Source organism: Mytilus edulis, chromosome 7 (genome assembly GCF_963676685.1).
Source record: "Mytilus edulis chromosome 7, xbMytEdul2.2, whole genome shotgun sequence".
Taxonomy (NCBI): domain Eukaryota; kingdom Metazoa; phylum Mollusca; class Bivalvia; order Mytilida; family Mytilidae; genus Mytilus; species Mytilus edulis.
Genome location: NC_092350.1, coordinates 49,843,342 through 49,870,938, shown reverse-complemented (window position 1 = coordinate 49,870,938; position 27,597 = coordinate 49,843,342). Strand labels below are relative to the sequence as shown.

The 27,597-nt window shown below is 33.4% G+C and overlaps 1 protein-coding gene across 2 annotated transcripts in view; it reads right to left on the bottom strand.

The window, feature by feature from the left end:
* Positions 1-27,201, bottom strand: part of LOC139481716 (uncharacterized) — a 60,433-nt gene extending 33,232 nt beyond the window's left edge. The window contains exons 1-5 of one of the 2 annotated variants that reach the window (XM_071265185.1): positions 27,080-27,201; positions 12,406-12,552; positions 10,448-10,587; positions 8,091-8,179; positions 3,433-3,474 (exon numbers count right to left, since the gene is read on the bottom strand). Coding sequence is in view for 1 of the 2 variants with exons in the window: in XM_071265184.1 (XP_071121285.1) it covers positions 3,433-3,474; positions 8,091-8,179; positions 10,448-10,587; positions 12,406-12,546 (412 nt within the window). In the remaining variant the exon portion in view is untranslated. The remainder of the gene's footprint in view (positions 1-3,432; positions 3,475-8,090; positions 8,180-10,447; positions 10,588-12,405; positions 12,553-27,079) is intronic. The other variant, XM_071265184.1, reaches the window with a different exon arrangement.
* Between the last annotated feature and the right edge of the window lie 396 nt (positions 27,202-27,597).

Genomic DNA, 27,597 nt, shown 5'->3' with positions numbered 1-27,597 from the left:
TGATGTGTTTGTACATCTTCCTTTACTGAACATTCTTGCTGCTCACAATTATCTATAATGAACTTGTCCCTGTGGTTTCAGTGGGAAATGTTAGTAAAAATTTACAAATTTTATGAAAATTGTTAAAAATTGATTATAAAGGACAATAACTTCTTAGGGGGTCAATTGACCATTTTGGCCATTTTGACTTATTTTTGAGTCTTAAATTGCTGTACATTATTGCTGTTTACAGTTTATCTCTATCTATAATAATATTCAAGATAATAACCCAAAACAGCAAAATTTCCTTAAAATTACCAATTTAGGGGCAGCAACCTAACAACCAGTTGTCCGATTCATCTACAAATTTCAGGGCAGATAGATTTTGACCAGATAAACAATTTTACCCCTTGTCAGATTTGCTCTAAATGCTTTGGTTTTTGAGTTATAAGCCAAAAACTGCATTTTACCCCTATGTTCTATTTTTAGCCGTAGCGGCCATCTTGGTTGGTTTGCCCGGTCACAAAACACAATTTTTAAACTAGATAGCCTAATAATGATTCTGGCTATGTTTGGTAAAATTTGCCCCGGTAGTTTCAGAGGAGAAGATTTTTGTAAAAGTTAACTAAGATTTACGAAAAATGGATAAAAATTGACTAAAAAGGGCAATAACTCCTAAAGGGGTCAACTGACCATTTTGGTCCTGTTGACTTATTTGTAAATCTTACTTTGCTGAACATTTTTGCTGTTTACAGTTTATCTCTATCCATAATAATATTCAAGATAATATCCAACAAGAGTGCACACGCTGAAATGTCTCGCCTTCTATACTAATCATTGATATTATGTTGATAGTCCTAAGTATAAAGCTAAGCTTTATAACAATTGTCACATAAACTTAACATTAACCAAGATAACTAAACATAGACCAATGAACCTTGAAAATGAGGTCAAGGTCAGATGAACCATGCCAGGCAGACATGTACAGCTAACAATGCTTCTATACAACATATATAGTTGACCGATTACTTATAGTTTAAGAAAAATAGACCAAAACACAAAACCTTAACACTGTGCAATGAACCGTGAAAATGAGGTCACGGTCAAATGAAACCTGTGCGACTAACATAAAGATCATAAAATCGTTCAATACAACAAATATAGTAGACCTATTGCATATAGTATGAGAAAAACAGACCAAAACACAAAAATTTAACTTTGACCACTGAACCATGAAAATGAGGTCAAGGTCACATGACATCTGCCAGTTGGAGATGTACACCTTACAGTCCTTCCATACACTGAATATACTAGCCCTATTGCTTATAGTATCTGAGATATGGACTTGACCACCAAAACTTAACCTTGTTCACTGATCCATGAAATGAGGTCGAGGTCAAGTGAAAACTGTCTGACAGACATGAGGACCTTGCAAGGTACGCACATATCAAATATAGTTATCCTATTACTTATAATAAGAGAGAATTCAACATTACAAAAAATTTGAACTTTTTTTTCAAGTGGTCACTGAACCATGAAAATGAGGTCAAGGACATTGGACATGTGACTGACGGAAACTTCGTAACATGAGGCATCTATATACAAAGTATGAAGCATCCAGGTCTTCCACCTTCTAAAATATAAAGCTTTTAAGAAGTTAGCTAACACCGCCGCCGCCGGATCACTATCCCTATGTCGAGCTTTCTGCAACAATAGTTGCAGGCTCGACAAAAACAGCAAAATTTCCTTAAAATTACCAATTCAGGGGCAGCAACCCAACAACGGGTTGTCTGATTCATCTTAAAATTTCAGGGCAGATAGATCTTGACCAGATAAACAATTTTACCCCTTGTCAGATTTGCTCTAAATGCTTTGGTTTTTGAGTAATAACCAAAAACTGCATTTAACCTCCATGTTCTATTTTTAGCTGTAGCAGCCATCTTGGTTGATTGGCTGGGTCAAAAAACACAAATTTTAAACTAGATACATCAATGATGATTGTGGACAAGTCGATTAATTTGGCCTGGTAGTTTCAGAGGAGAAGATTTTTGTAAAAGATCATGGAGTTTTACGAAAAATGGTTAAAAATTGACTATAAAGGGCAATAACTCCTAAAGGGGTCAACTGACCATTTTGGTCATGTTGACTTATTTGTAAATCTTACTTTGCTGAACATTATTGCTGTTTACAGTTTATCTCCATCTATAATAATATTCAAGATAATAACCAAAAACAGTAAAATTTCCTTAAAATTACCAATTTAGGGGCAGCAACTCAACAATGGGTTGTCTGATTCATCTACAAATTTCAGGGCAGATAGATCTTGACCTGATTAACAATTTTGCCCCCATGTCAGATTTGCTCTAAATGCTTTGGTTTTTGAGTTATAAGCCAAAAACTGCATTTTACCCCTATGTTCTATTTTTAGCCATGGCGGCCATCTTGGTTTGTTGGCCGGGTCAAAAAACACAAATTTTAAACTAGATACATCAATGATGATTGTGGCCAAGTTTGGTTAAATTTGGCCAAGTAGTTTCAGAGGAGAAGATTTTTGTAAAAGTTAACGACAGACGCCGGACGCCAAGTGATGAGAAAAGCTCAATTGGCCCGAACGGTCAGCTAATAAAATTTGATATTATTATCATAACTTACGTGAAATAAAAAACAGTCTGGCGGTAAGGGTTGTTCGACTGAACCTAATCTTTTGTGCCAAAATTGTGTTTTTTACTATATAAAAGCAGGCCCTGTTGGTCACAATGATTCCCCTATATGACCTCGTAAAAGGTTTTGAAAGATATATAAAAATTTGTAAGGGTTCCGCGGAACCCAGTGTCTGGCCTACTTTTGATGTTGTCTATATTTTCAGTGTGATAGGTGAATGCACATAGTGAATGCAATGTTGAGTCCATTTATACGTAAAAAAACAGAAATAAATACTTAAGTCCATTTATAAGTAAAATACGGGAAAAAATATTTTTTTTTTTACTAAATTTACTTCTGGATACTATCTTGTCATCATAAACAAGCTTCTGTCCAAGTTTGGTAGAAATCCAGGATAGTTTAAGAAAGTTAATAAAATTTCAAAAACTTTAACCACAGAGTGAATATTTGTGGACGCTGCCGCCGACAGAATGTAGGATCCCTATGTCTCGCTTTTTTGACAAAAGTCGAAGGCTCGACAAAAACATTACTATTTATATCAAGCATGTTACTGGAATCACAGGATTATTTTATTACACCTTAAAACACATCCTAAGATTTATAATAACTTGAACAGAAACTTTATATCATAACCATAGATTAAGTATTCATAACCATATTAATTTTTTTATGAATACTATGTTTTTTTGTAAATTTGTAGCAGATGTTGCAAAACCAAAAACAGTAATCATCTTGCAGTATTTACAGCCAATTGTATAATATCCATTTTATCTGACGCCATACTTTACAAACCTTTTTCCTGATTATCATCTGATCTACTTCCCAATGACGAACCTGCGATAACAAAGAAAGAATTTAATACAGGCCAACATTTTACTTAGACTTTTCCTGAAATAAATTTTTGGGATGTTGACAAATTGTTATTTATTATTGTATGAAAAACCGCTATGAAATACATTCACATCACTACTACAATCATTCCATAAATTACTTTGGGAGTTTAATAAAAAAAAAAAACAATTTTTGCATTCTTGGGGAAAATATTTCATTGATCATCATGGAAGTTGGAAGTTTTAAAAGCCTAGTACATGTGTGTCACTACAGATCTTAACATAACAGCATCATTATATATTTGTACCAAAGAATTTTAAAAATTAGCAGTAATCTATGAAAACAATGAGAAGAAAAGTTTTTATGCACAATTTCACATATTTGATATCACAATTCTGATTTTTTAATTATGTTTATTCTTCTGTTTGTTGCTGGAAATAGATAAATTCCAACTGGGGTATTTTATCAGAAAATATTTGAAATCATATTTATAATTTAACATTACATTTTGTTGCTCCGACTCCCAGGGTTCGACATTAAAGGTAGCCTGATTGCCCAGGACAAAAAACAAGAGGCTCTCAAGAGCCTGAATCGCTCACCTGAATTTTTTTGGTTTAATCTCTCATCAATGATTATTTTGGCTTTTCAATTTATTTAAATGTTCTTTGAATCGTCCTATTTTCTTCAAAAGCAAAAAAAAATCATTTTCTCCTATGTTCTATTTTAGCCATAGGAGCTATGTTTCTTGACATACAAGGAAATGAAATATAAAATTTATACTAGATACTCTGAAACTCTGAAACTCATTTAGCCTAAGTTTGGCTGAAATTGATACAGCAGTTTCATAAGAGAAGATTTTTTAAAGTTAGCAAATATGATGAACAAATTGTGAAAAATTGTCATTAAAGGACAATAACCCCTTAAGGGGTCAATTGACAATTTTGGTCATATTAACTTATTTGTAGATCTTACTTTGCTGATCTTTTTTGCTGTTTACAGTTTATCTTTATCTATAATAATATTCAAGATAATGACCAAAAACTGCAAAATTTCCTTAAAATTACCAATTAAGTGGCAGCAACCCAACAATGGTTTGTTTGATTCATCTGAAAATTTCAGGGCTGATAGATCTAGACCTAATGAACATTTTTACTTCATGTCAGATTTGCTCTAAATGCTTTCGTTTTTGAGATATAAGCCAAAAACTGCATTTGACCCCTATGTTCTATTTTAAGTAACGGCGGCCATGTTTTTTGACGGATCAAAAATCAAAGCACACACTTTGTGCAGGATAATCTAAGGAACAATCATGTTAAGTTTTAACCAAATCCATTCAGTAGTTTCAGAGGAGAAGATTTTTTAAAGTTTGCAAATATGATGAACAAATTGTGAAAAATTGTCATTAAAGGACAATAACCCCTTAAGGGGTCAATTGACAATTTTGGTCATATTAACTTATTTGTAGATCTTACTTTGCTAATCTTTTTTGCTGTTTACAGTTTATCTTTATCTATAATAATATTCAAGATAATGACCAAAAACTGCAAAATTTCCTTAAAATTACCAATTAAGTGGCAGCAACCCAACAATGGTTTGTTTGATTCATCTGAAAATTTCAGGGCTGATAGATCTAGACCTAATGAACATTTTTACTTCATGTCAGATTTGCTCTAAATGCTTTCGTTTTTGAGATATAAGCCAAAAACTGCATTTGACCCCTATGTTCTATTTTAAGTAACGGCGGCCATGTTTTTTGACGGATCAAAAATCGAAGCGCACATTTTGTGCAGGATATACTAAGGAACAATCATGTTAAGTTTCATTCAAATCCATTCAGTAGTTTCAGAGGAGAAGATGTTTGAAAAATTGTTAACGACGACAGACGACGACGACGACGACGACGACGTCGACGACGACGGACGCCAAGTGATGAGAAAAGCTCACATGGCCTTTTAGGCCAGGTGAGCTAAAAAGTCGTCATGGGCAAGTAAAAGCTGAAGTGTACTTGTCCAATGGACAAGTGAAAAATAAAAGTAATTCACAGTGAAATACTGAATAAAGTCTTAATGTTAATTCTCCTTAAAATCAATAATGCGCAATATCAATAAACTTGACCGTATCGAAAATTCAAAGTATTGTTTAGTATTTTCCCTTTGTTATTAATATAAACATTATAAAGATATTGTCCAATCAGAGTATGATTATTCAATGACACATTCATTAATGATTATGAACCAATCGAATTAGACCTTGCTATTTTAGGAACATTAATTAGTTGAGCACATTTCATCAGAGCGGATATTTACCTGATGACAGTAAACCCAGAACAAAGACGGATATGTGAACTTCTAGTAAAATTAAGTTCCAACAGTTCTTTCCTCATTATTAGTACTTTAAAATACTCATGCTGAATGTAGAATAATGAAATACATGTAAATTATTTTTTTATTTTTTTTTGGAAAATTCGAGGACATCATTTAATAAAATGAGGGTCACACCTGTGCACATGCACACACTTGTAGTAGTTCCACAAACAGTATTCTGTTGGTTTTTTACCAACAAATCTTTTAAACATTTTTTAAAATTGTCGTCTTCAATACATTTTTGCTAACATCATGAACATTATGAAAATTTAAGCATGTTGAGAAAAGTACTTCAGCAATTCCCTTAGCTATACATTTGTATTTACCTGATTTATAATTTTATATCAACAAATAGCTGTTTAAAATTTATGTAGTAAGTTATATTTGGACAAGTGTTTTGTTCTATCGGACAAGTAAGTTTTCATGGGCACTTGCCTGAAGCGCAAGTTGTTAGAAAAGTTAATGTCGAACCCTGACTCCATATAAACATGAAGGCTACAGCAGGTTAAAACAAGTAATACTGTGTTTGCAAGCAAGACACAAAAGTCACCAAAAACCAGCAATATGGTTGCTCTCAGCCAAAATCTGAAGCTGCCATGAAATTCGGAAAGCCATGTTTATCATAGAAATCAATTTTCATTCAAATCCGTAAATTTTCATATTTAGGCAGGAAAACCAGTCACTATGGCAACCAGCGACGTATTGTTCCCCCCTTTTTGTGCATAATATTATTAAGTATGTTAAACTCTACCAGTGTACTAATTTTCAAGTTTCTGAGATATAGCAATGTCCTATTTATTGACCTTTCCCCCTTTTCCGTCAATTTTTTTTGTTACATGCACCCCTCCTGGGCAAGTCCAAACTACTAATTAAGTTTCATTTGAATCCCTTCAGCCATTTTCGAGTTTTTATGTTCAGAGGAAGAATAATAACTAGAATTGCCATTGCGAGCAATAGCTGATGTAAGAAATCCATATACCAAATTTCATTGAAATCGGAGCATGTTGAAATTTTGACGTGTTTTGGTGGCCATTTTGAAATTTTTTAAAACTTTAGATTTTCCAAACATCCTACCAAGTTTCAAAGTGAATGCAGACTACACGAATGAATTTTATTTTTACAGGACATTCTGTCTGGTAAGCATCCTAGCTTTACCAGACCGAATGAAATTTTACCAGACCAATTGTTTTTACATCTAATTGTATATTATCCGACAAAAAATAACAAACATATGACTTTGTTGTGTCCTACTCCTCCCAAAAAATGCAGAAAAACAAAATGATGTAACAAGAGGGTATATTGTTATGAAAGTTGTGCACAATTGCTTGAATGCATTTAAGTGAAGAGTAATGTCCCATTTTATTGGATTTTGACAATGTTTGTAAACTAAACATAATTTAGTTTCTGTATAAAATATTATTTCCTGTTTCTTTTTTATTTTTGCATATATCTTTTGGTTTTCAATTCTAGCATTTATATTTCATAGCTGAATTTTGTGATCTGCTTGGATTTTTATTCATTTATTGTAATTAATCGCCAAACCCGGAATTATCCTTATCCCTTCCCAGAATCTGATCCAGTTTTATTTACCTTTCCGGTTGTGCCAATGATAGCAGCCATTGTTGTTTTGGACAGTCAGATATGTTTTTACCCAGATTTACACATTACTGGTTGGCGATTTTCGGCATAAAGCTAGCAGTTGAACAAAATAAACATCTCTGTGATGAATAATAAAGATGAAAATGAATTTGAGATCGTTTGGCAATTTTGCTAGAATGTTAGAAAAATCCATGAAAAAAAACACCGGACATTCGGACCGGAATTCAACAAAATTTTACCAGATCCATTATTCACCGTATTTGTCCGACGTATTTCGTGTAGTCTGGAATGGCCTGCACATCTCGGAGATCTCGATGGGACAAGTTCATGCATAAAGAACAGAGGAAAAAAATAATGAGAAACGAAACAAAAACAATAAGTCTCCCAACGAACTTCATTCGGGAGACTTAATAAACAAAAAGAATAATAAGAAACCGAACAAAAACAGTAAGTCATGGCCACTTCGTGATCAGGCACTTAATAATAAGAAACCGAACAAAAACAATAAGTCCCCCAACTTCGTGGTCGGGGACTTGATAAAAAGAAACGAAGCAAAAACAAAAGTTGCAAAACTTTGTTTTGGTGACTTAACTATAAACTTGTATATGGAAGACCAATGGCTTAATATTGTAAAAGTAACCACAAAAAAATATATACCCTCTTGTGCTAATGTTGTCAGTTGGTTAGGTTGTTTTATCAGCGAGACTCTGTAAAAGTAATTTCTCCAGAAAACATCTTCTTTAACTCTGTAAAAAAGATATAATTAAATAATGTGAATTCATTTCTATTTGTTGGTGACAAGATTCATGGTCCTCCTGACAAAATTCAGTTTTCCCGTTAATCTCTTTGAAACAATTGGTTTCTGTTAATACAATATTGATAACGCTGTGATCATATTTCAATTCATATTTTTTTTTTTTTTTTTTTTTAAATTTGTTGACACTCGAGATATTACCTTTCTATTTTCATATCTGAAATTTTTATGAAAATAGCCGGTGTTTTTATCATAAATATGTTTTACGAATTGTACAGTTTTACACCAGTCATGATCAGCTGTCTTTACTTTTTCGTCTTACTTCCAGTCATTCTAAAAGCTCGTACAGTCCGCAAGATTTTGTATATCGATGTTTCCGAACTAGATTATTTAAATTGGAATCCGGGAAATGACCGACATAAAAAATAAAACAAAAAATAGATCAAAAAGACTAAATCTTGTTTTGATTATACATGTATGTAAATCGATTAAATTTCTATTCTGGTAAATAATGGATTTCGATCAAGAGCATCAGAAATAACAGACAATACTTTCAATCATTCCACATCAAATTTAATCATGAATGGATTTTCCCACGGTCGGTCAGAAAGGTCACCTGTGTTTACTGTTTATACGATATTTCCCGCCAAATAAAAATCTTGTGCATTGGACAAAATCGATCTTTAATATCTTTTTATATTGGCATTCAATATTATTGTGAGTGAAGTCAAATTAAAGTTCAACCACGTGCACTCGCTGTTGATCACGAATATGTGTATCATGGAATTGTCTTTACACGGCAAATATTTTTTTAGATTGCTGTAAATAAAATATATAAAATACAAGTTTCCAAGTTTACATGGATTGTCCGTAAATGAATATTATGCAATTAAGTTCAGGATTTCGGGATCTGTGAATTCTTTTTTCGAGATGTCGGGAAATTAGGATTTTAATTTATTTAAATTCGGGACCTTCAGACTTCGTGTTTTTAATGCCGGGATTTCGAGAACTGGACCCCTCCTACCCCCACCAAATGCAGCTCCATTATATTGATTTAGCATAATGAACAAACACGGAAATATTAAAATAAACTGTATATGCCCGGGAAGAATCAATATCTTCTTCTAGTTTTATTATTTGCGTTCCGTATTTTAGTTATACATCTCCAACTTTCGGACAATATTTGTTTGCAGTAAAAAGTAAAAACTACGAAGAATTATCAAGCTACTAATAAGGGAGCTACTATTTGATTTTTATGGGGGGCTAGGATGAAAAATTTTGTCCTGCATTTTTTTTTAGCTGTAATCTCTGTCCTGCCTTTTTATTTTTCACTCTGTTCGGTCCTGCCTTTTATTATTAGTTTTTCCCGACTTTTTTTTACCTAAATTGTCATCCTGACTTTTTTTTTTGCAAGTGTCTCATCCTGCCTTTTTTTTTTTTACTCAAAACTCCTGTCCTGCCTATTTTTTTCAAATTTCATCCTAGCCCCCCCCCCCCCCCCCCCCCCCCCATAAAAATCAAATGGTAGCTCCCTAATATACAATTAAGTATTGCTCACTGTAATTATTTTTATCTCATAACTGACCCAACGCAGACTGAATATTAAATACAAATTATAGAAATATTTTGCATGTGACCGGGTGAAACTAAAACGTATGCAGCATCACTTGAGACAGCATTCAGCTAAACAATGGATTTACGTGGAAAATAAATCAGTAAAACAAAAATAACCTTCAGCTTCAAGAAATAGGAATACATGTAAAAATAAAATATGTTTAAAATTTTATGCAAACAAATAAGAAAAAGATACACAAAAAAAACTACGAAAAGGAACATAAAATAAAAAATAATTTTGAGGAACAAAGAAAATAAATAGCAGTTGAAATATAAAAAAATATAATTAAAAAAAAATAGGCTATTTTTATTAAAACAAAGTTCTCTCCAGTAATTCACCTGTAAAAATATTTTATGTCAAATACGATGTAGAACTAATATAATCAATAAAGTGACTAAGGTTAAAATTACAGGTAACCTGTTTCTGAAATCAGTAAACCGTAATTCTAGCAGCACGGATTAAGATGAAAGGACAAATGTATTACCATTCACACCTGGATCTGTTGATTAATGACCATACTACCTACCATAAAAATGTCCGATTATTCATATATCCAACTAGACGGATTAAGGCATCCATAAAAATAAGTCCCTACCCGTACTGTATGTGGATAAACATTTAAATTGTACGATGAAATAAACTTACTGTTTGGGAACAAGTTCAAATCTCATTTTCCGTAAATTAGGATCTTCCTGTGATGTTGCCATAGCAACTGGAAAGGTAGCATCAAAGTCAAACTGAAACTGGACACCAGCAGGGGGATTTCTCACAAAGTTTCTTTTGTCCTACAATAAAACAAGAACAGAAGACTGATTCATAAAAAAAAATGTTCAGCTCGCTTTTTAAGAATACATGGAAAATATTCTAAAAGACAACAATCCACAACTTCAATAGAATCGTAATAAAAATTAGAAAAACAGACTGATATGAAAAAGAAATATCAAAAGTTTATGTTGAGCCTCCTTGTACATTTACATTTATTATAAATCATTGTTGAGGGCCAAACATAATAACCTGTACACGAGTTCTACTACACCATACCTGCAATTTTTTTTTATGAATTTTAATCAGATTTAGGTTTAAAAACATCGGAGACAAACAAATCAACACATCAATACTTGTTAAGAAAGATAATTAAAAATATTTCTTTGAAAAACTGTCAAGACAGTTGAAGACACCATACATGTACAAAATGAACATGCAGACATGCATTGACTCGTAATCTTTATTTCTATAAAAATAGCATGTTTCAGCTAAAGAAATTCCAAAAAACTATGTGCAGCATGTATTGTGGATATATTGTAAATGAGAGTCAATCTATTTAATTTAAACAAGCATTCTGAGCGTATAAAAAACAATACATAGTCCCCTACAAGCTGGGGCGCAGCTTGATATGACGGCAAAGGTCGAATCCTAAACAGTAGGGGCAAGTATGGACTCTTTGTCAGACTAATATTTAAAAACAACACATGAATCATCAAAAATCTGTAATCAAATCAATATCTATAAGCAACATGAAAAAAAGTTCTTAAAACTGATTATGTGCGTGAATATTCCAAGTCCAAGGACCCATAACTCTGCAAAATATCAGACCAGAACCAAAATGGAACTTGATAGGTAACTGGTCATGATGAAATTATATACTGAATATCAAATCAATGTCTTCAAGCATCACGAAAAAAAAAGTGCAGAAAACCCGATTATTTGCGTGAATTTTTAAGGTCCAAGGACCATAACTCTGCCAATAAATCATCCGACCTGAACAAAATTTGAACTTGATCTGTAACTGGTCATGATAAAACTATATAGGAAATATCAAATCAATATCTTCAAGCACGATGAAAAAAAGACTTTCGTCTGTGGCGACATAACATTTTTTTGCAATTTCTGAATTTAAGGTAATTGGATCAATAATATTGTTTATACCAGCACAACTTTTTGACACTGGAATTATTATGGCAGTAAAAGAATAAGATCATAGAGAAACACACACACAAGCAATAACAATATTTAATGAACTTCCGTGAATATCTATCTGATTATTTAAAATCTATCTAATCATATCACATGCATCCTTTTAATATTTATATTAGGAAAAGTATAGATTATCATTGGAGATCTTTATAACCATACATTGATATGCTTGCGTTAAGATTGAAATTAAATATATAGAGTTGACCGCTGATAATCTGTTTATACCTGGTTTGTATTTTTGCAATGCAACATCAGTGATGATGGCATTTACATGTATCCAACTTATGATGTCAAACAACAATGATTTTTCATATCAGCATACTGAAATAATCATGACTTTAACATCGAAGAAAAAAGCCTAAACTAATGACAAGGCCTAAATTTTTTTTACCTGTTTCCGCCTACCCTACGGACCTTAATTTTTGTGCCTGCCTTAAAGTTTTTTTGCCAATTTTTTTACAAGTACTATTTAAGTCTGTATATGTCTTCAACACAAACCAGTCAAAAACTTTTGAAAAAATAAAAAAGTTTGCCTACATGTACCTTGCAACCCTAGTTTTTTAGAGCATGTTAGCGGAAACAGAGGTATTTTTTTCTTGGTCCAATTAAAGATAAGAAGTAACACATACTGTAGACAATGCAAGGATTTGTTTTTTCATAGTCTCCTCTTCATTATAACCAACCCAGGGTGGTACAGCTGTTTTGGATCTCTTGCCTTGTTCCTTCTTCTCTGTAGCAAACTTCTCCTGTTCCTTTGCAAAATCTCCCATGATGGTCTACAACACAGAATTTGTAAATACATATATATGTATCTGTGTATGTTTATTTTGCATCATTGTAAGTACATGTTCTGAGTATTACATAATTACCTTATGTACATATAAAGATAGAGGATGTGGTATGATTGTCAATTAGACAGTCATCCACCGAAGTCAAAATTACAATTGATTTATCATCTACAATGGGAAACCCCCATACCGTAATCCAAGCTTTGTAAAAGGCCCCAAAATAAAATAAATTGTGAAACTATTCATAAGAGACGATAAACAGCCATTTTTAATAAAAACGCAAAACAAATAACAATTAAAACAAAAAGACAACAAAAACTATTGGACTTCAGGCTCCTGACTTGGGACAGGCACATAAAGTGTGTGGTGGGGGTGCATGTTTGTGAGCGCTCAACAACTACAATGCCGACGACAGCATCATACCATAACAGGGGTCGAAATTAGCGCTGGTCCGGGACCAGTAGATTTTGTCAGCTGGTGGTCCGGCGGACCAGTTGAAAGGAGTAAGTTCGGTAAGTGCCATATTTGGCCCCAATTATAAAGTTCATGGTTACAAGACAATAATTGTTTTAAGTTGCCTTAAAGACATGTGAAAAAGTTAAACAGAGCTGTTTTTGTCAAAGTTTAATTCTAACACAACAATTTTTACATTCCAAAACGGTCAAGATAAGGGATTTTGGTGAAATTTGACAAAATCAGCGGGATTTCAACCAAATAAAGGACCAGGAAACATAGAGCGCAGGTGTCGACAAGCTTAATACTCAAATAAGACATGTTAAATGTCTTCACAAACATTATTTTAAAAGATCTTTGTTGTCGAAGTATGCGCTCTATGTTTCTTGTCAAATAATCTTTGGAAATTTACCCATTTTCATTGATTTTTTCATGAAAAATCAATATGATTACAACTTGTGACGTCATAATGAAACTCAGAAACGTAAAATTTTAAACAAAATGGCTTATATCCTATCTTGTCAATGTATTAGCTATAATTTATCGTGATATTGGTCAATAAATCCGAATTTGAAATTTACGCTAAAAAAGTGGGCCATTTTAGGACCTTATTGAACATACTCCTTTGTCGATAAAAATCTCTGATTGCATCGCAATGTCAGTTTGTTTACAAAACAAATTACCTGAGAAATCAATTACGCGGTATTGGTACTGGGGGTATTACAATTGATCAAATTCATCAATATCTCGAGTGAGCGTCCTCATAACAACAAAAAAATGTGAAAATTATTGGAAGCGGTTAAACCGCCGAAAAAAAATTAAAATATAATGACAAAGAAAAGGAGGATAGAAATAAAGTATAATATGACATTTGACAAAAGAAAATAAAAATATCAAAAGTCCTGGGAAAGATCGTCAATGCCTCAATAATATCGTCGATCGCAATGTTATGAATAGTACAACATGTGCAAAATCTGCAGTGACAAACCTGGATAAAAAAAGTATTTTTGTAACTTGATCTTAAGTTTTAAATTAGATTCTGTACTAGTACTTGCTCATGCAAATTCTGAGCAACATAAAAAAAAGCTACAGGAATAAAGGAGAGGAAAGGCAGGGAAAATCATTTAAACTTTGAATAAAAAAAAATCAGAAAAGCTGGTGCCACTGACTTTGTGATATTGAGTTATTCTTTAGTTACATTTCCAGCACATTCTGCTAATGCAGAACCTTAAGGGACTTTTCAAGATCAAAATTGCGTTCAAGTTTTTTTTTCGGATTTATTATCGACACTGAAGATATAGGATCATTTGATACACTGCCAGCTGGAACATTTCTGGACAGAGCTCCAGACAACCGAGCTTGGTACCCTATGGTCGTCGTGAAGTTAGTGATGATGTTGAAGACACTATTAACATTTTTACAGTTATTGATCCTAATCTTTATAAAGAATATCATTAACTTGATCAGAATCAGGATCAAAATTTCTTTGATAAATGTATAATGTTATGTAACTAGACCAGCAGTATGCAAATAAAAGTAAGCATCTGTAATTTATTTTGGAGTTTGTCAAATTTATGTCATTTTTGCAGGACCAGTAGAATTTTCAGTGCACTGGTCCGGCTGGCCAGTACACAAAAAAGCTTAAATTCGACCCCGGCATAATATGACCGCAATTTTTTGCAGTCATATAAAACAGTGGCCTTATTGTGTGACAGCCAGAATTGAATGAATCCAAAATTTGAGTGACAAAGGAGTTTAGTGGTGAAATTTATGACACAATATCCTTTATGATGTTCATACCAGACTTGTATGAATCCAAAATTTAAGTGACCCAGCAGTTTACAGGTAAAATTTATGTGACACAATATCCATTTTTTGTGTGACCACCAAACTTGTATGAATCCAAAATTTAAGTGACCCAGCCGTTTACTGGTAAAATTTATGTGACACAATATCCATTTTTTGTGTGACCACCAAACTTGTATGAATCCAAAATTTAAGTGACCCAGCAGTTTACTGGTAAAATTTATGTGACACAATATCCTTTTTTGATGTGACTGCTAGACTTCTATGAATCCAAATTTTAAGTGACCCAGCCGTATACTCTCAAAATTTATGTCACACAAAATGCAATATCTCATTTATTGTGTGACCACCAGACTTCTATGAATCCAAAATTTAAGTGACCCCGCCGTTTACTGGTAAAATTTATGTGACATATAATCCATTTTTTGTGTGACCACCAAACTTGTATGAATCCAAAATTTAAGTGACCCAGCAGTTTACTGGAAAAATTTATGTGACACAATATCCATTTTTTTTGTGTGACCACCAAACTTGTATGAATCCAAAATTTAAGTGACCCAGCAGTTTACTGGTAAAATTTATGTGACACAAAATATCCATTTTTTATGTGACCACCAGACTTTTATGAATCCAAATTTTAAGTGACACAATAACCATTTATTGTGTGACCACCAGACTATTTAAGTGATGCAGCAGTTTAGTGGAAAAAAAATTTGGGACACAGTATCTATTTATTGTATGACCACCAGACTTGTATGAATCCAAAATTTAAGTGGCCCAACAGTAAAATTTAAGTGACATGATTCCATTTTTTAAAATGAATGTGACCACCAGATCTGTATGAATCCAAAATTGAAATTCTCTTCACTGGTTAAATTTATCTGTAACAATATCCTTTTTCTAGGTGACCACAAGATTTAAGTGACTCATATGATATCCTCGATATTTTCTTGAAATATAAATATTCCCAACAATCTTACAGCTTTTACATTAATGCTAGCATGACAAATCTTTGTTTGTATCAATGTTTGCTCAAGCATTGCAAATAAGATAGGCGGGGCTTCAGCTTTTATACACCATACTTCAATTTTATTTGACGTTACGTTTGAGGTTAAGGACACTAAATTTTAAAACATCACATGAGAAATATTCTCACATGTTTCCTTACCTGTAAATATACAATACAGGCAGGATTCTATTTCGTCAAAATCATCTCCCCAGTTCATTTTCACAATTGTAGAAATGGAAGCCAAAAATATTTTTTTTTCCTCTTAAATATGCATTTTCATCATCCAACTTAAAAGACTGTTGTCAAGTACTGTTAGTAAAAACAAGAACTATCTTTAAAAAAGATATCTGACGTATTTAAATTTGAGTACCGGTATATGTTTAAAACTATCATTTCGATAACCTTCAGAAGCACAATGACTTAATGATGCAGGACCTCTTTAATAAAATCTCCATCTGAATGTAACTACAAGAAATTCTTTACCAAGTCTGGTTATATTAAGACAATAATATATAAGAATATTGTGATGACACCTAAAAAATTTGTCAAAAATCCAGTGCAAATAACAAGAAACAAATATACATTTACTACTGTTTACATTAAACTTAATTCATGTTTAACAAAGCTAGAAACTTTTGGTAGTATAAGTAGTATCTTTCTGTTTACATTCACCAAAACCCCTCGGAAATCTCCCATGCGTAGGTGCGTTCTAAAAGTCATGTACAGTGAAACCTGACTAAACCAACCCTGAATAAACCGGACACCTGTCTAAACCAAACTTGTTCTGAAGACCAATCATATCACATTTTATGTATTGTGAACCTGATTAAACCGAATACCTGCCAAAACCGAACAAAATCTGAAGTCCCGAAGAGGTTCGGTTTAGACAGGTTTCACTGTACGTTCGTACAACAAAGTTTACATTAAAAATTATATAATTGTCCTGAATAAACAGCTGTCATGGATGCAAAGAGCTATTGGAGAAAAAAATATTTTAATAAAAATATAAATCTTTGTAAGATCTAGTTCAAATATTTATAGTTTTTAACTTGCTTTCCATCACGATATAATTTTCGAGACGTTTTTTCAAACACAACCAAATCACTCACCATGACAGCATTTAGTCCAATCACAGAAAGGATTTTCGAGCATGCGTATTCTGTTGCCATAGTTAAGCGTCCTTAAGTTCAAAGGGCACAAACTGAAACTATACCGACTACGTCGGAAAAATAGCTATTTGAACACACCTACTCTGATTTTGTGATTCATTAGATAGGTATTTTATTTGACCCATATATTTCATCATTTAGTACTGTGATTTTTTTATGTTATAAAGTAAACCCCGTAGCTTTGCTATATAAAAATGATAGAATATGAAGCGATATGATGTATCAAATACTCTTGCTTTGTACGTTTTGAAGACAAAATATTCATCTCAAACACATCCAAACATAAAAAGGTGCACTCAATTTTCTCTTTCGATACCCATTTTTTAAAATATTTTCTTTAGTCACATAATGGAAGGGTAGACACGGATATAACTGAACTTATAGAATGATATGTTCTACATCCGTGGTAATTTTTAAAAACGGGAGGTTATGCATTTTCTTTATCCAACTTGATAGATACCCATGTCGTCGACTTAATATCTAATTGTTCTGCTTAACTATGTAATACAGTGAAACCTGGGTAAACCGAACCCTGATAAAACCGAATTTCAGTTGAAACCGAACAATTTTCAAAGTCCCACAAAATTTCCCTATCAATTAACGTTAATTTAACCTGAAAAAACCGAACCCTGTCAACACCGAATTCCGAACGCTTTTTGAAGGCTCGTTAGTAAATTTGTATCTAAAAATTACCTGTCAAAATAGATCAATACCAATAAAAACAATAAACATTATTAATTATTTGCATGATTTAATTAAACAAACACAGAATGGCAGAGTATCCCCGAAGGTATTTGAGGTTTAATGAACTTGTGAGTTGTTATTACAAACTAATTAGCATGTCTGTGTTCATGTATAAAGTGATTTTTTTGTAAAGATACGTTAAACTGGTCAGCTACCCCCATCGCCGTTAATGAAAAGAAAGTAACTTTCCCTCAGATCAATTAAATGCACCTTACTCAAATAATTACGGCCACAAAATCGAAACTGCCATTCTGTTGCTAAACTGTTTAATTAAATAATAGTTTAAATGCTTTTCACCGGATTAAGAAGTCGTGCAACAAAACAAGGTCAATATATTTCGATTGCTGGATTCCCATTAGAGGCCGTATTTATTTGATTCGAACGCTCCCGAAGACTTCCGTTAGCTATTTAGCAACGATAAAGTCCGAGAATAAACTGGACCCCTGCTGTTGTTTTACTGTTATCGTGTGCCGAAGTATCAATCACCCGGTGACCAGTTAAGTCCGAGAACTCGTGTGTACAATGACGTTCCCGATTCAACTACGGAATCGTCATTTGACAGTGACTGTGAATCTGAATTGGTCAGTGAATTAACGGATCAGAAAATAATTATAAAAAGCAAAATCGCTCCACGTCGGACATCTCCCAACGACGAGCGTGATTGACGGAGTTGCATTTGATTTATAAACAAAAATGTAGCAAAACGTCTATCTTCATCTTCTTTTATTTTTACATTTACATCTAAATCAACACAAGAATAAACTGTCGTCTGTTGTGACACCTATTATCCCTTGTTAGTAAATGCCAAAATTATTTTGGTGTCGACTTCCGTTTACCTCTATAATCCGAATACCTGTGAAAACCGAACAAAAAGCAAAGTCCCGAGGGTGTTCGGTTTGGACAGGTTTCACTGTAGATAAATTAAAAACTTATGCAAATGTTTTTTGGTTTTTTTTTTAAATAAAACACTTTGTATTTGAGAAGAAAACTTATTTTAAGTTTCTATTAACTTTTTAATGAGCTTCGATTCTTTTTTATTCTATTTCAACCGGGTTTTCGCCTTAATATTTCGTCAATGAAAGAAAAATAGAAGCCCCGCCTATCTTAATTGCCATGCATGAGCTTGCTCGTCGCTACTACGGCCGGGGTCTGATTTTTTTTTAAAATGATGCAAAATCCTGCATTCTGGGGGTGTCCTAGACCCTTATTCAGACCTCTGAAAACATCATTTTTTACTGAAGATAATGTAAATGATTAACTAAAATTAGCAACATGATGGGTAAATTTTCTGTACATGTGATCACATCATTGATCATCTTGATGGACCAATATAATATACATTTTTGTGCATTTTCCTGCAGGTTGACTGCTAGTAAATATTTTTGAACTGAAAGAATCCAAAAATCTTAGTTTGAATAGAAACATATTGTCTCTGGTTTGAATCATTACTTGAATAATTTAGTTTTAAATGTAGTTTTAAATGAAAATTGTAATTCTGACATTGAGAACATTATGTTTTAATTTTATATTAAAAAAAGTGTTGGTTTTGTTTTTACAAAATTAAAAACAATATTCACTGACTAGTAGTCAGCTGGAGCTTCGATTTCAAAGTTAAAACTGTTACAGAGGTGCTATATTTTATAAAATCGTATGCTATCCCCAAAAAGATATGAAAATTTAGACTAAAATTCCTGCATTCTGAGCATACTTGGGAGTGGTTTAGATGCTTGGGAAAATGTTAATTTTGTCTTATTTTTGTTGTTGACTTCAATCACATTTGATTTTTTTTTTTTTTTTAAAATGAGAATCCGTAGTCCTGGCAAGGCTAATTTATATTAGATTTTTTTTCTGGGAAGGTGTCTTTTGTAAGACAACTAAGGAAGTCTGTTCTTGAATATATGTTAATAATACACAGGCAAGTGCCGGTGAAATAATACTAGGTGAATTTTATAATTTTATTTCAATAATAATCGAATTTATTAAATATCTTGATCGATTTATTTACGTACGTACTTAGTGACTAATGACCCCCTTTTTTCTCATAAGACTTGTACACGTATTTCAAACATGTTGTCAAGCGATGTCGTTTTATTTTCTCTTATTTGTTGACTGTTCAGTAAGCAGTAAACTAAAATCCTTTTGAACTAAAGATATTTTTAAAAATTATTTGTGGTCGACAATATTCTACTTTCGTTATTGACCTTCATTCTCTGGACACCACGTGGTCGTGGGCTTTGAAATGTGAACTACAAAAGCCTTTACGGTGCTGTTTTCCAGATTCTTGACAACATTATATATTTATACTTTCTTTTATTTGACTGATATATTTTCATAACATGCTATTGTCATCTTTGGCTTATTCCTTCTCTTGAAGCCAAAACCGAGGCTAAAACCAAACAGGGTCATAATGTCCATCGGAACGTCTCTCTTTTTATCCTTGCAAACATACAATTCTTACCGACTTTAAATAGACGACCAATCAGCGGACTGCATTTACGTGAACTATATTTAGTCAAAGGTAAACACTGATTTACATCCTTGTTTACCGCGACTTTAATCGTGGAAGCTGATGCATTGAACAATTATTTTTTAATATTAACCTGATTATCTTTTTTTATCTTATTAATTTTTTTTACTCATGCAAAAATAGCCGGCGAAAAAAGGACAATAACCGGCGAAAATCGCCGGCTGCATGCTTCTAACGACATCACTGTATAGTAAAAGACAACATTGAATGTTTGATGAAATTTGGGTGATAACACAAGGTAGGGTCAGTCTGGTAACCGTAAACACATTTTTTGGGGCCTCAGGACTAAACAGCTTTACAAACCCCAGAAATCAACCTGATCAAAAAAAAAATAGAAAGTGCACAACTTCATTCCCTGCAGAACAATCTGTGCAAGTTTGTTAAATTTTGTCAAGGCATTAAGGAGGACGAGCAGATAAGAGAAGTGTGATGACGACGCAAGTGAACCCATTATGTAGCCCTGCTTAAGCAGCAGGCGTCAAAAGTATCATCTCTTTAGAAATCAAATAAAACAATTTAGACATTGGTAAAACATCTCAATCGAAAGAGTGTAATTTCCATTGTTGAGTCTAGTCTGATGTTAACGTATATAATTATCAGACTGACAGAGATCACGATAAAATTGCCCTCTCAGGCGTGACATAACTTATCTACAAGTGAAATTATCGGAAATATGAATGTTCATTCATGTCCAACAATTAATATAATCAAACTATAGCTGGACTTATGGTCATAGCTCTAACCTTAATGCTAACCAAACCCTTACTCTGTGTATAACCAATACATTTTATAGTGATGGCAGAAACAATGTACAAATGTAGATAAGAATATTGAACTGAAATGCTAAATGATTGTTAACTTACCCTTTATTCACGACTGAAATCACAACCAACATAGATCAAAAATAAAATAAATAACAAAACATTGAAAAAGAAAGAACAAACTAAAAACAGAAAAAGATGAGCAGGGAAAAAATATATAAAAGCTTTAAGCAATAGTTGTGCAAGAAAATGAAAAAAAACTGTCAAAAAAATGTGTTTTTCCATTACAAATAATTCAAATAATCAAAAAAAGATAACTACTTAAGCTCTCAACATAAACCTGTAAATTTCGAAATTATTCATCTGGCATAAAATCAAAAAAACTCTTAACTGATGAAAAGAAAAAAATGCAATGTAAGGAAAACCATTAACTGAAAATTCTAATATATCAAAACGCAAGTCTGTACAAAATGCTGCCGCTTGGCTAAACTCAAAATCAGAATAAAAAGCTATGAAAGAACAAGGAAAATGATTCAAAAATAAAGATGCCATCAACGTCTTTAGTCTCCTTGGTAGCCTATAAAAAAAGAAAAGATAAACGCAAAATGAAAAGACAGAAGGATGATGAATAAATAAGAAAATAAAAAAAAAAAAAAAAAAAAACAGACAGTTTATTCCTATGAACAAGGATTCATTAAAGTCCTTCAGTCTATTCCAACGTATGAAATACAGTGTACATCTCAATAGTGAAAAGAACAGCAATTCCTGTAATCAGCATAAGCAGAACAAGAACAGTCATATCCATGTTATCCTCCATCTTGAACTAGAAGTCAATGCATGTCACATAGCTTATGGTATATTTTTGTGTTCATGCAGATCTTTGAAAAAGTTAGCCATCACATAAAAACTTGGACCATGTCATAGGCTGATTTGTAGTTCATCAAAGGAAAAAAAAATGGTTTACCCCAAAACCACCAGGTCAACTGACAGACCATCATTTCTTTTAACAAATAAAAAAAAAATCATTACTGGGCCAGGACCAATTATAGTCAAGTTTTTTTGGTAATGCATAACAAAAACTGAGCCAATAAATAGTACATACATACATTCATAATAAACTGTTAACACAGAGATATGTCTTGCCTTTTTGTAATTTTAATAATTAATGCAAATTTTGAAATTAAAATAGTAATACTTTAACATGTAAGTTATGCAAGTATTCAAAGTCAATGAACCATGACTGAAGGTACATGGCTAAACAATCTCCATGGAAATGAGATGTGCCAATTCTAATACAACTGCATACCAAATACCATAATGCATTGACTTATCATAAGTCGTTCCTTTTAAACAAACCTAAACACAAACATTAACTTGTAAACTATGTAAAAGTGTCAAAGTCAATGAATCATGATGAGGGGGTGGGGCTATATAATCTCCATGGAAACGTGATTTGCAAATGTCAATAAATTTGCATACCAAATATCATTGACTTAACATTAGCTGTTCATCTTGAACTGACCTAACCACGAACTAATACATGTAAACTAAGCAAACATTTCCAAGTCAATAAACCCTGACTGAGGGGGCAGGGCCAAATATTCTCCATGGAAATGAGATATGCCAATGCTTATACACCTGCATACTAAATATCATTGACCTACCACTAGTGGTTCCCCATAAACTGATCTAATCACAAACTAATACATGTAAAGTAAGCAAACCATTCAAAGTCAATAGACCATGACTGAGGGGGCGGAGCCAAATAATCTCCATGGCAATGAGATGTGGCAATGGTAATACATCTGCATACCAATTATCATGGACATACCACTAGTGGTTCCCCATAAAACTGAGCTAATCACAAACTAATACATTGTTGACACTGTTGCCAACGCCAGAAACGGCATACCTATGTCTCGCTTTTTGACTCCGTCAAGGCGAGACAAAAATGTGTCAAATAACCAACAGTAAAACCTTCACCTTTACTTAACTGAATGTCTGGTCCAGTCACATATACAGTCCTGTCTACCCATTATGTGGTCTATCAGTATTTTCAATTATTATCATCAGTATTTTAAGAATTCTGTCAGTACAAACACCGGTGAGTGTCACAAATATGCAAGGAGGTCTGGGCGCATATGCCCCCCCCCCCCCTGGGAAAATTTTGAAAAATTAGATGCCATTTCCTGCATTCTGACAGCAATTTGGTCATATTTTAAAGATGGAAAACAACCTTCTTGGTACAAATTTTAAAAGGATTCCTTCACCTAATCCTATCACCTATTACATTTTTGAGAATATTTGACTTTTTTTATAATGTTATAATTTTCATCAACCCCATCGGCCATGCTGATTTTAATATTCAATGTCAGAAGCCCGATCATTGAAACGATGGCACACTAATTCAGGATCAAAATCAGATTTTTTTCCAGATTTGCCCATCTCCGTAGATTGTTTAATACAATCTGTAAAGCGTATTTTGACATAAAATTCCGTGAAAAATATGGACAAATCGTACAAGTAATCACCTCTGCATATACATGTACACCTTGGGCTTGGGAATGACTTGGACTTTTACATTGAGGGAAGTCTGTTTACTACAGCAATATTTGTCATATATTTCAGGTAGGTGTCCTTAAAATAATGGGACTTTTGACAAGGCCATAAAAAAGAATAGGTTTGTTTGCCCAAACCCTACCTACTCAGAAAAAAGCTGCCTACTCAAATTCTTTTATTGTCCTGATTTGAAGAAGTTTTTTTTTAATCAGAAAGGCATGAAGACTAATAAACACCCGATACTTCAATTTTGTTTTTTTTAAGAAAAAGAAAGAAAATGCCTACCTACCTACCCACTGTCTCAACATTTGGGTAGGGTTTGGGCAAACCAAAATATTTTAATTGTGGCCCAATATTTATTGTTACCCGTCAAATATCTTCTTATGTAAAAATAGGAAATGTGGTACATGTATGATTCAATAAGACAGCTATCCACCAAAATTCAAAAGAACAAAATGTCTGTTCCACTACAGCTTCCTGTCAAATTAATGTGACTTTTGTCCACCAACAAATGGCAACTAAATTACATGTACATGTATATCTGTTGGGTGTCAAATATTTTCCTATGTACATTAAAATACAGCAGCTATTTGTACAAAAATGAGCATGTATTGATCAAAATGTGACTTTTGATGATGCATCTACATGTAACTATGTCACTTATTATAAAGTGTCCACAATAATGTGACTATTGTCCTGTAAGGCAGCAACCATTTGATTTTCTGGGGGGGGGGGCTATGGTTTTTTTTGGAAAAAAAAGTTTGTTTCCAGTTCTTGGAGAAAAAAATAATTTGTTTTTGATTCTGAGAAAAAAAAATTGTTTGTTTCACCCTCAGCTGTCACTATATGTAATTCTAAAATTGAAAGAAAAAAATTGTTTTCGACTTGTCGCGAAAAAAATAGATTGTAAAAAATTTGTCCAGAAAAAAAAACCATAGCCCCCCCCCAGAAAATCAAATGGTTGCTGCCTAACTATGTGACACTTGTGTTGAAGAATAGCAGCAAAATTAATTTAGCATGAAAGTTCCAAAATTAGCTGAAATACACAACACTAGGAGTGTCACAATACACTATTTTTCGTTGATTTGCTTCGTACGTACATGTATATGCAGATTATCTTTATATTATGTCACACATTTTTATCGGTACACACTGGAATATTAAACATGGAGGAAATGTAAATTATGTCAAGACCCATGTTAGACAACTGGAAATGATAAAATTTCTGTCTTGTGATATTTGATAGACAACTTAACACATTCTTACCGTAATCTAATGCCTATAGTGAATTTGTAATTCATACGAGAACATCAGAATTGAATGATAAATACAAAACATTGCTGAATCATGCAGTTGATGGTAAGAGTGAAACAGAAGAATGTGGCTATTGTTAAAATTGGTGTAATCAAAGGAATATCCATGTTCCAAACTGTATGAATAAAGTCTGTAATAATCCGAATCAAAGATTAATAACAGAAAACCAGCTGGTACATCATTCAAAATAGAAGCCATGGCCATGCTTCAGAAAAAAATGTGACAAGTCACATGGTCAGTAACTTCCTGTTTTATGTCCATAATTTATGGGCCATCCTATGAAAATAATGTTGTAATGTTTTGCATCAGCAGTGTTTTCCCTAGGCTATTTTAGAATAGTGGTCCCGCTACGCATAAATTTCGGCTGCCATGCTTTGATCAGAGCCACTAGGCTTCCCGCTAAGTGAAAAACTATCCGCTGTGTAAATTTATTATTGGTATAAATTGTAAACGAGAAGTGACAAAACACAACAGGTAATCACACATGTTCTGAATCTCAACCAACTGATAATTGGCAAGACATTGTGTGCTGGACATTTACAACCTCGTTTATAGTCTGGTGTTTCAGTTTAAATGATAAATTAACAGAGTTCGCGAAAACTTTTTTTGATCCGTCAGTCTTAGGACTGACAAAGCAAGATTATATACCGGTCCTACAAAATCTGTCAGTTTTATCCTGAAATAAAATCAGTAACTTATTTCAACGGAAATTAACTTTATTTATTACACAAGGTTCCAACGCCGATCGTTTGCCAGGAACAGCTCCTTGAATCAAGCCGCTTGAACAAATTTGATAGGCCACATGTGACTTGCCGCCTTGGTCAGTAGTTTGTTTATAATAAAAATCGGAAACCTGTTACGGAAATTACCGACAGGTACATCTGATGACCAATGAAAAAACGGTCCATCTGATAACCGATGTAAAAACGTGCCGACATAGGCACTGCAACGGCCGTTTTTGCATCGGTCATCGAGACCGTCGCAAGTGGACAACATACTGGTCCCAGCCTCATTTTGGCGGTCAGGACAGACGATTTTCGCGAACTCTGAATTAAAATAGGTCAGGTCCCACATATCTTTCCACATCAACAACCTTCTCCTGGACACCGGAGGTTTGACATTGAGATTTAAGTTAATCATAAAAAAAAAGAGACGCGAAAATTATCTTCTGAAAAAATTTAATCAGAAATAGGTGAAAAAATTTTAGTGCAATAGTTTTCACGACACGCTTCAAATTCACCATGGACCCCACCAGACATCAAAAATTTTCTAGGGAAAACACTGATCAGAAATAATAAATGCAATGGTCTAAACCAGGGCTCACGCTACAGGGCGACTAGAGCGAAGATGTGGCTTTTCCTCTCGTCACTTCCATTTCTCTAGCTCTGACCAGTAATGCCCTCATGTTACACATTTGTAATTGGAAGGGAGTGTATCTAAATTTTTTTTTACGAAACAAATGCCTGTGCTGTGTAAATGGCGGCCTTTATTTTAAGATTGGTTGAAAACTGGACGAAAAAATATATAGTCGGTTTTGTGGCATTATGAAGTGGGGCGAACATTTAAAAAGTTTCAAAGCCATTTTAGGCGAAACATATTAGACGATTATGCCTTGAACTCGTTTTATTGCTGGAAAATTAACAAAATAGACTTCGATTTTGGAACAAATAGTCATTGGACTAATTTTTCTTCAATCTGTGGGTAAATGTTATGTGATTTTGAGTCAACCCCCCCCCCCTTTTTGAAGTTAAATGGTTGCTCCCTAACGCCTGTGTTGAGGGTGAAAAAACGCGGAAAATTGTTTGCGTTAATAATAAGTTCTATTTAAAGGATCAGGGTACCACAAAGGAAATTATACCTACGTGTACATGTTATTTGAACTGCTTGATGGTAAAGTCACACAGTACACACAAAAAAATACATGCATTAAACTCTTCAATTTCAAAAAAAATTATAATGTTAAATCCGTTGATCTGTACGTCCAAGACGTCAAAATCGAAATCTGCACAGTATTGGAGAGCGGATACAAATTCGTCGTTCTCTTCAAACAATAAAAAACCACGTGGAATTTCTTCGGACGGCATTGGAAATGTTGGGATATTAATTTCCTGCCTTTTGTCACATGACCTAAGGAAGGAAGTGTCACATAACGATAAAATAATGAAATACTTACCTATTCAAGAAATCTATATTCCACTGTTAAGTGTTTCATCAAGGACTGGTGATGAAATGCATCAGAAACGGTGCTCTGGAATGCTCTGCAGACGGTAACTGTTTTAGCGCTATTTTCCCTGCGCATGCGTCGGATAAAGCATTGCGGACCACGTAAATTTCCGAGGAGTTACGAGTAAAAAACACACAGTTCCGGCCGGCGGGTTTTTCAAAAGTGTAAGAGAGATAACTCAAACATATCACACAAGGACGTCCATTTAATGGATAAAACTTGTCCAAACAAAATTATGTGACCTTTCACAAAGGAATTTTTGTGTCATAAAACACCTTAATTTTGCTAAATTTCTAATTTTTTTATGTGACAGTCACATAAAAGGGAATGGTCACATAAATAACATTTGTACACAAATAAGGTCACATAACATGCATTTTGCAAACACGGACGGACGCACAGACCAAAAAATATAATGCTCATGAATGGGGTATAAAAAGGAAAAACAAGTGTCTCAAGAAAATATC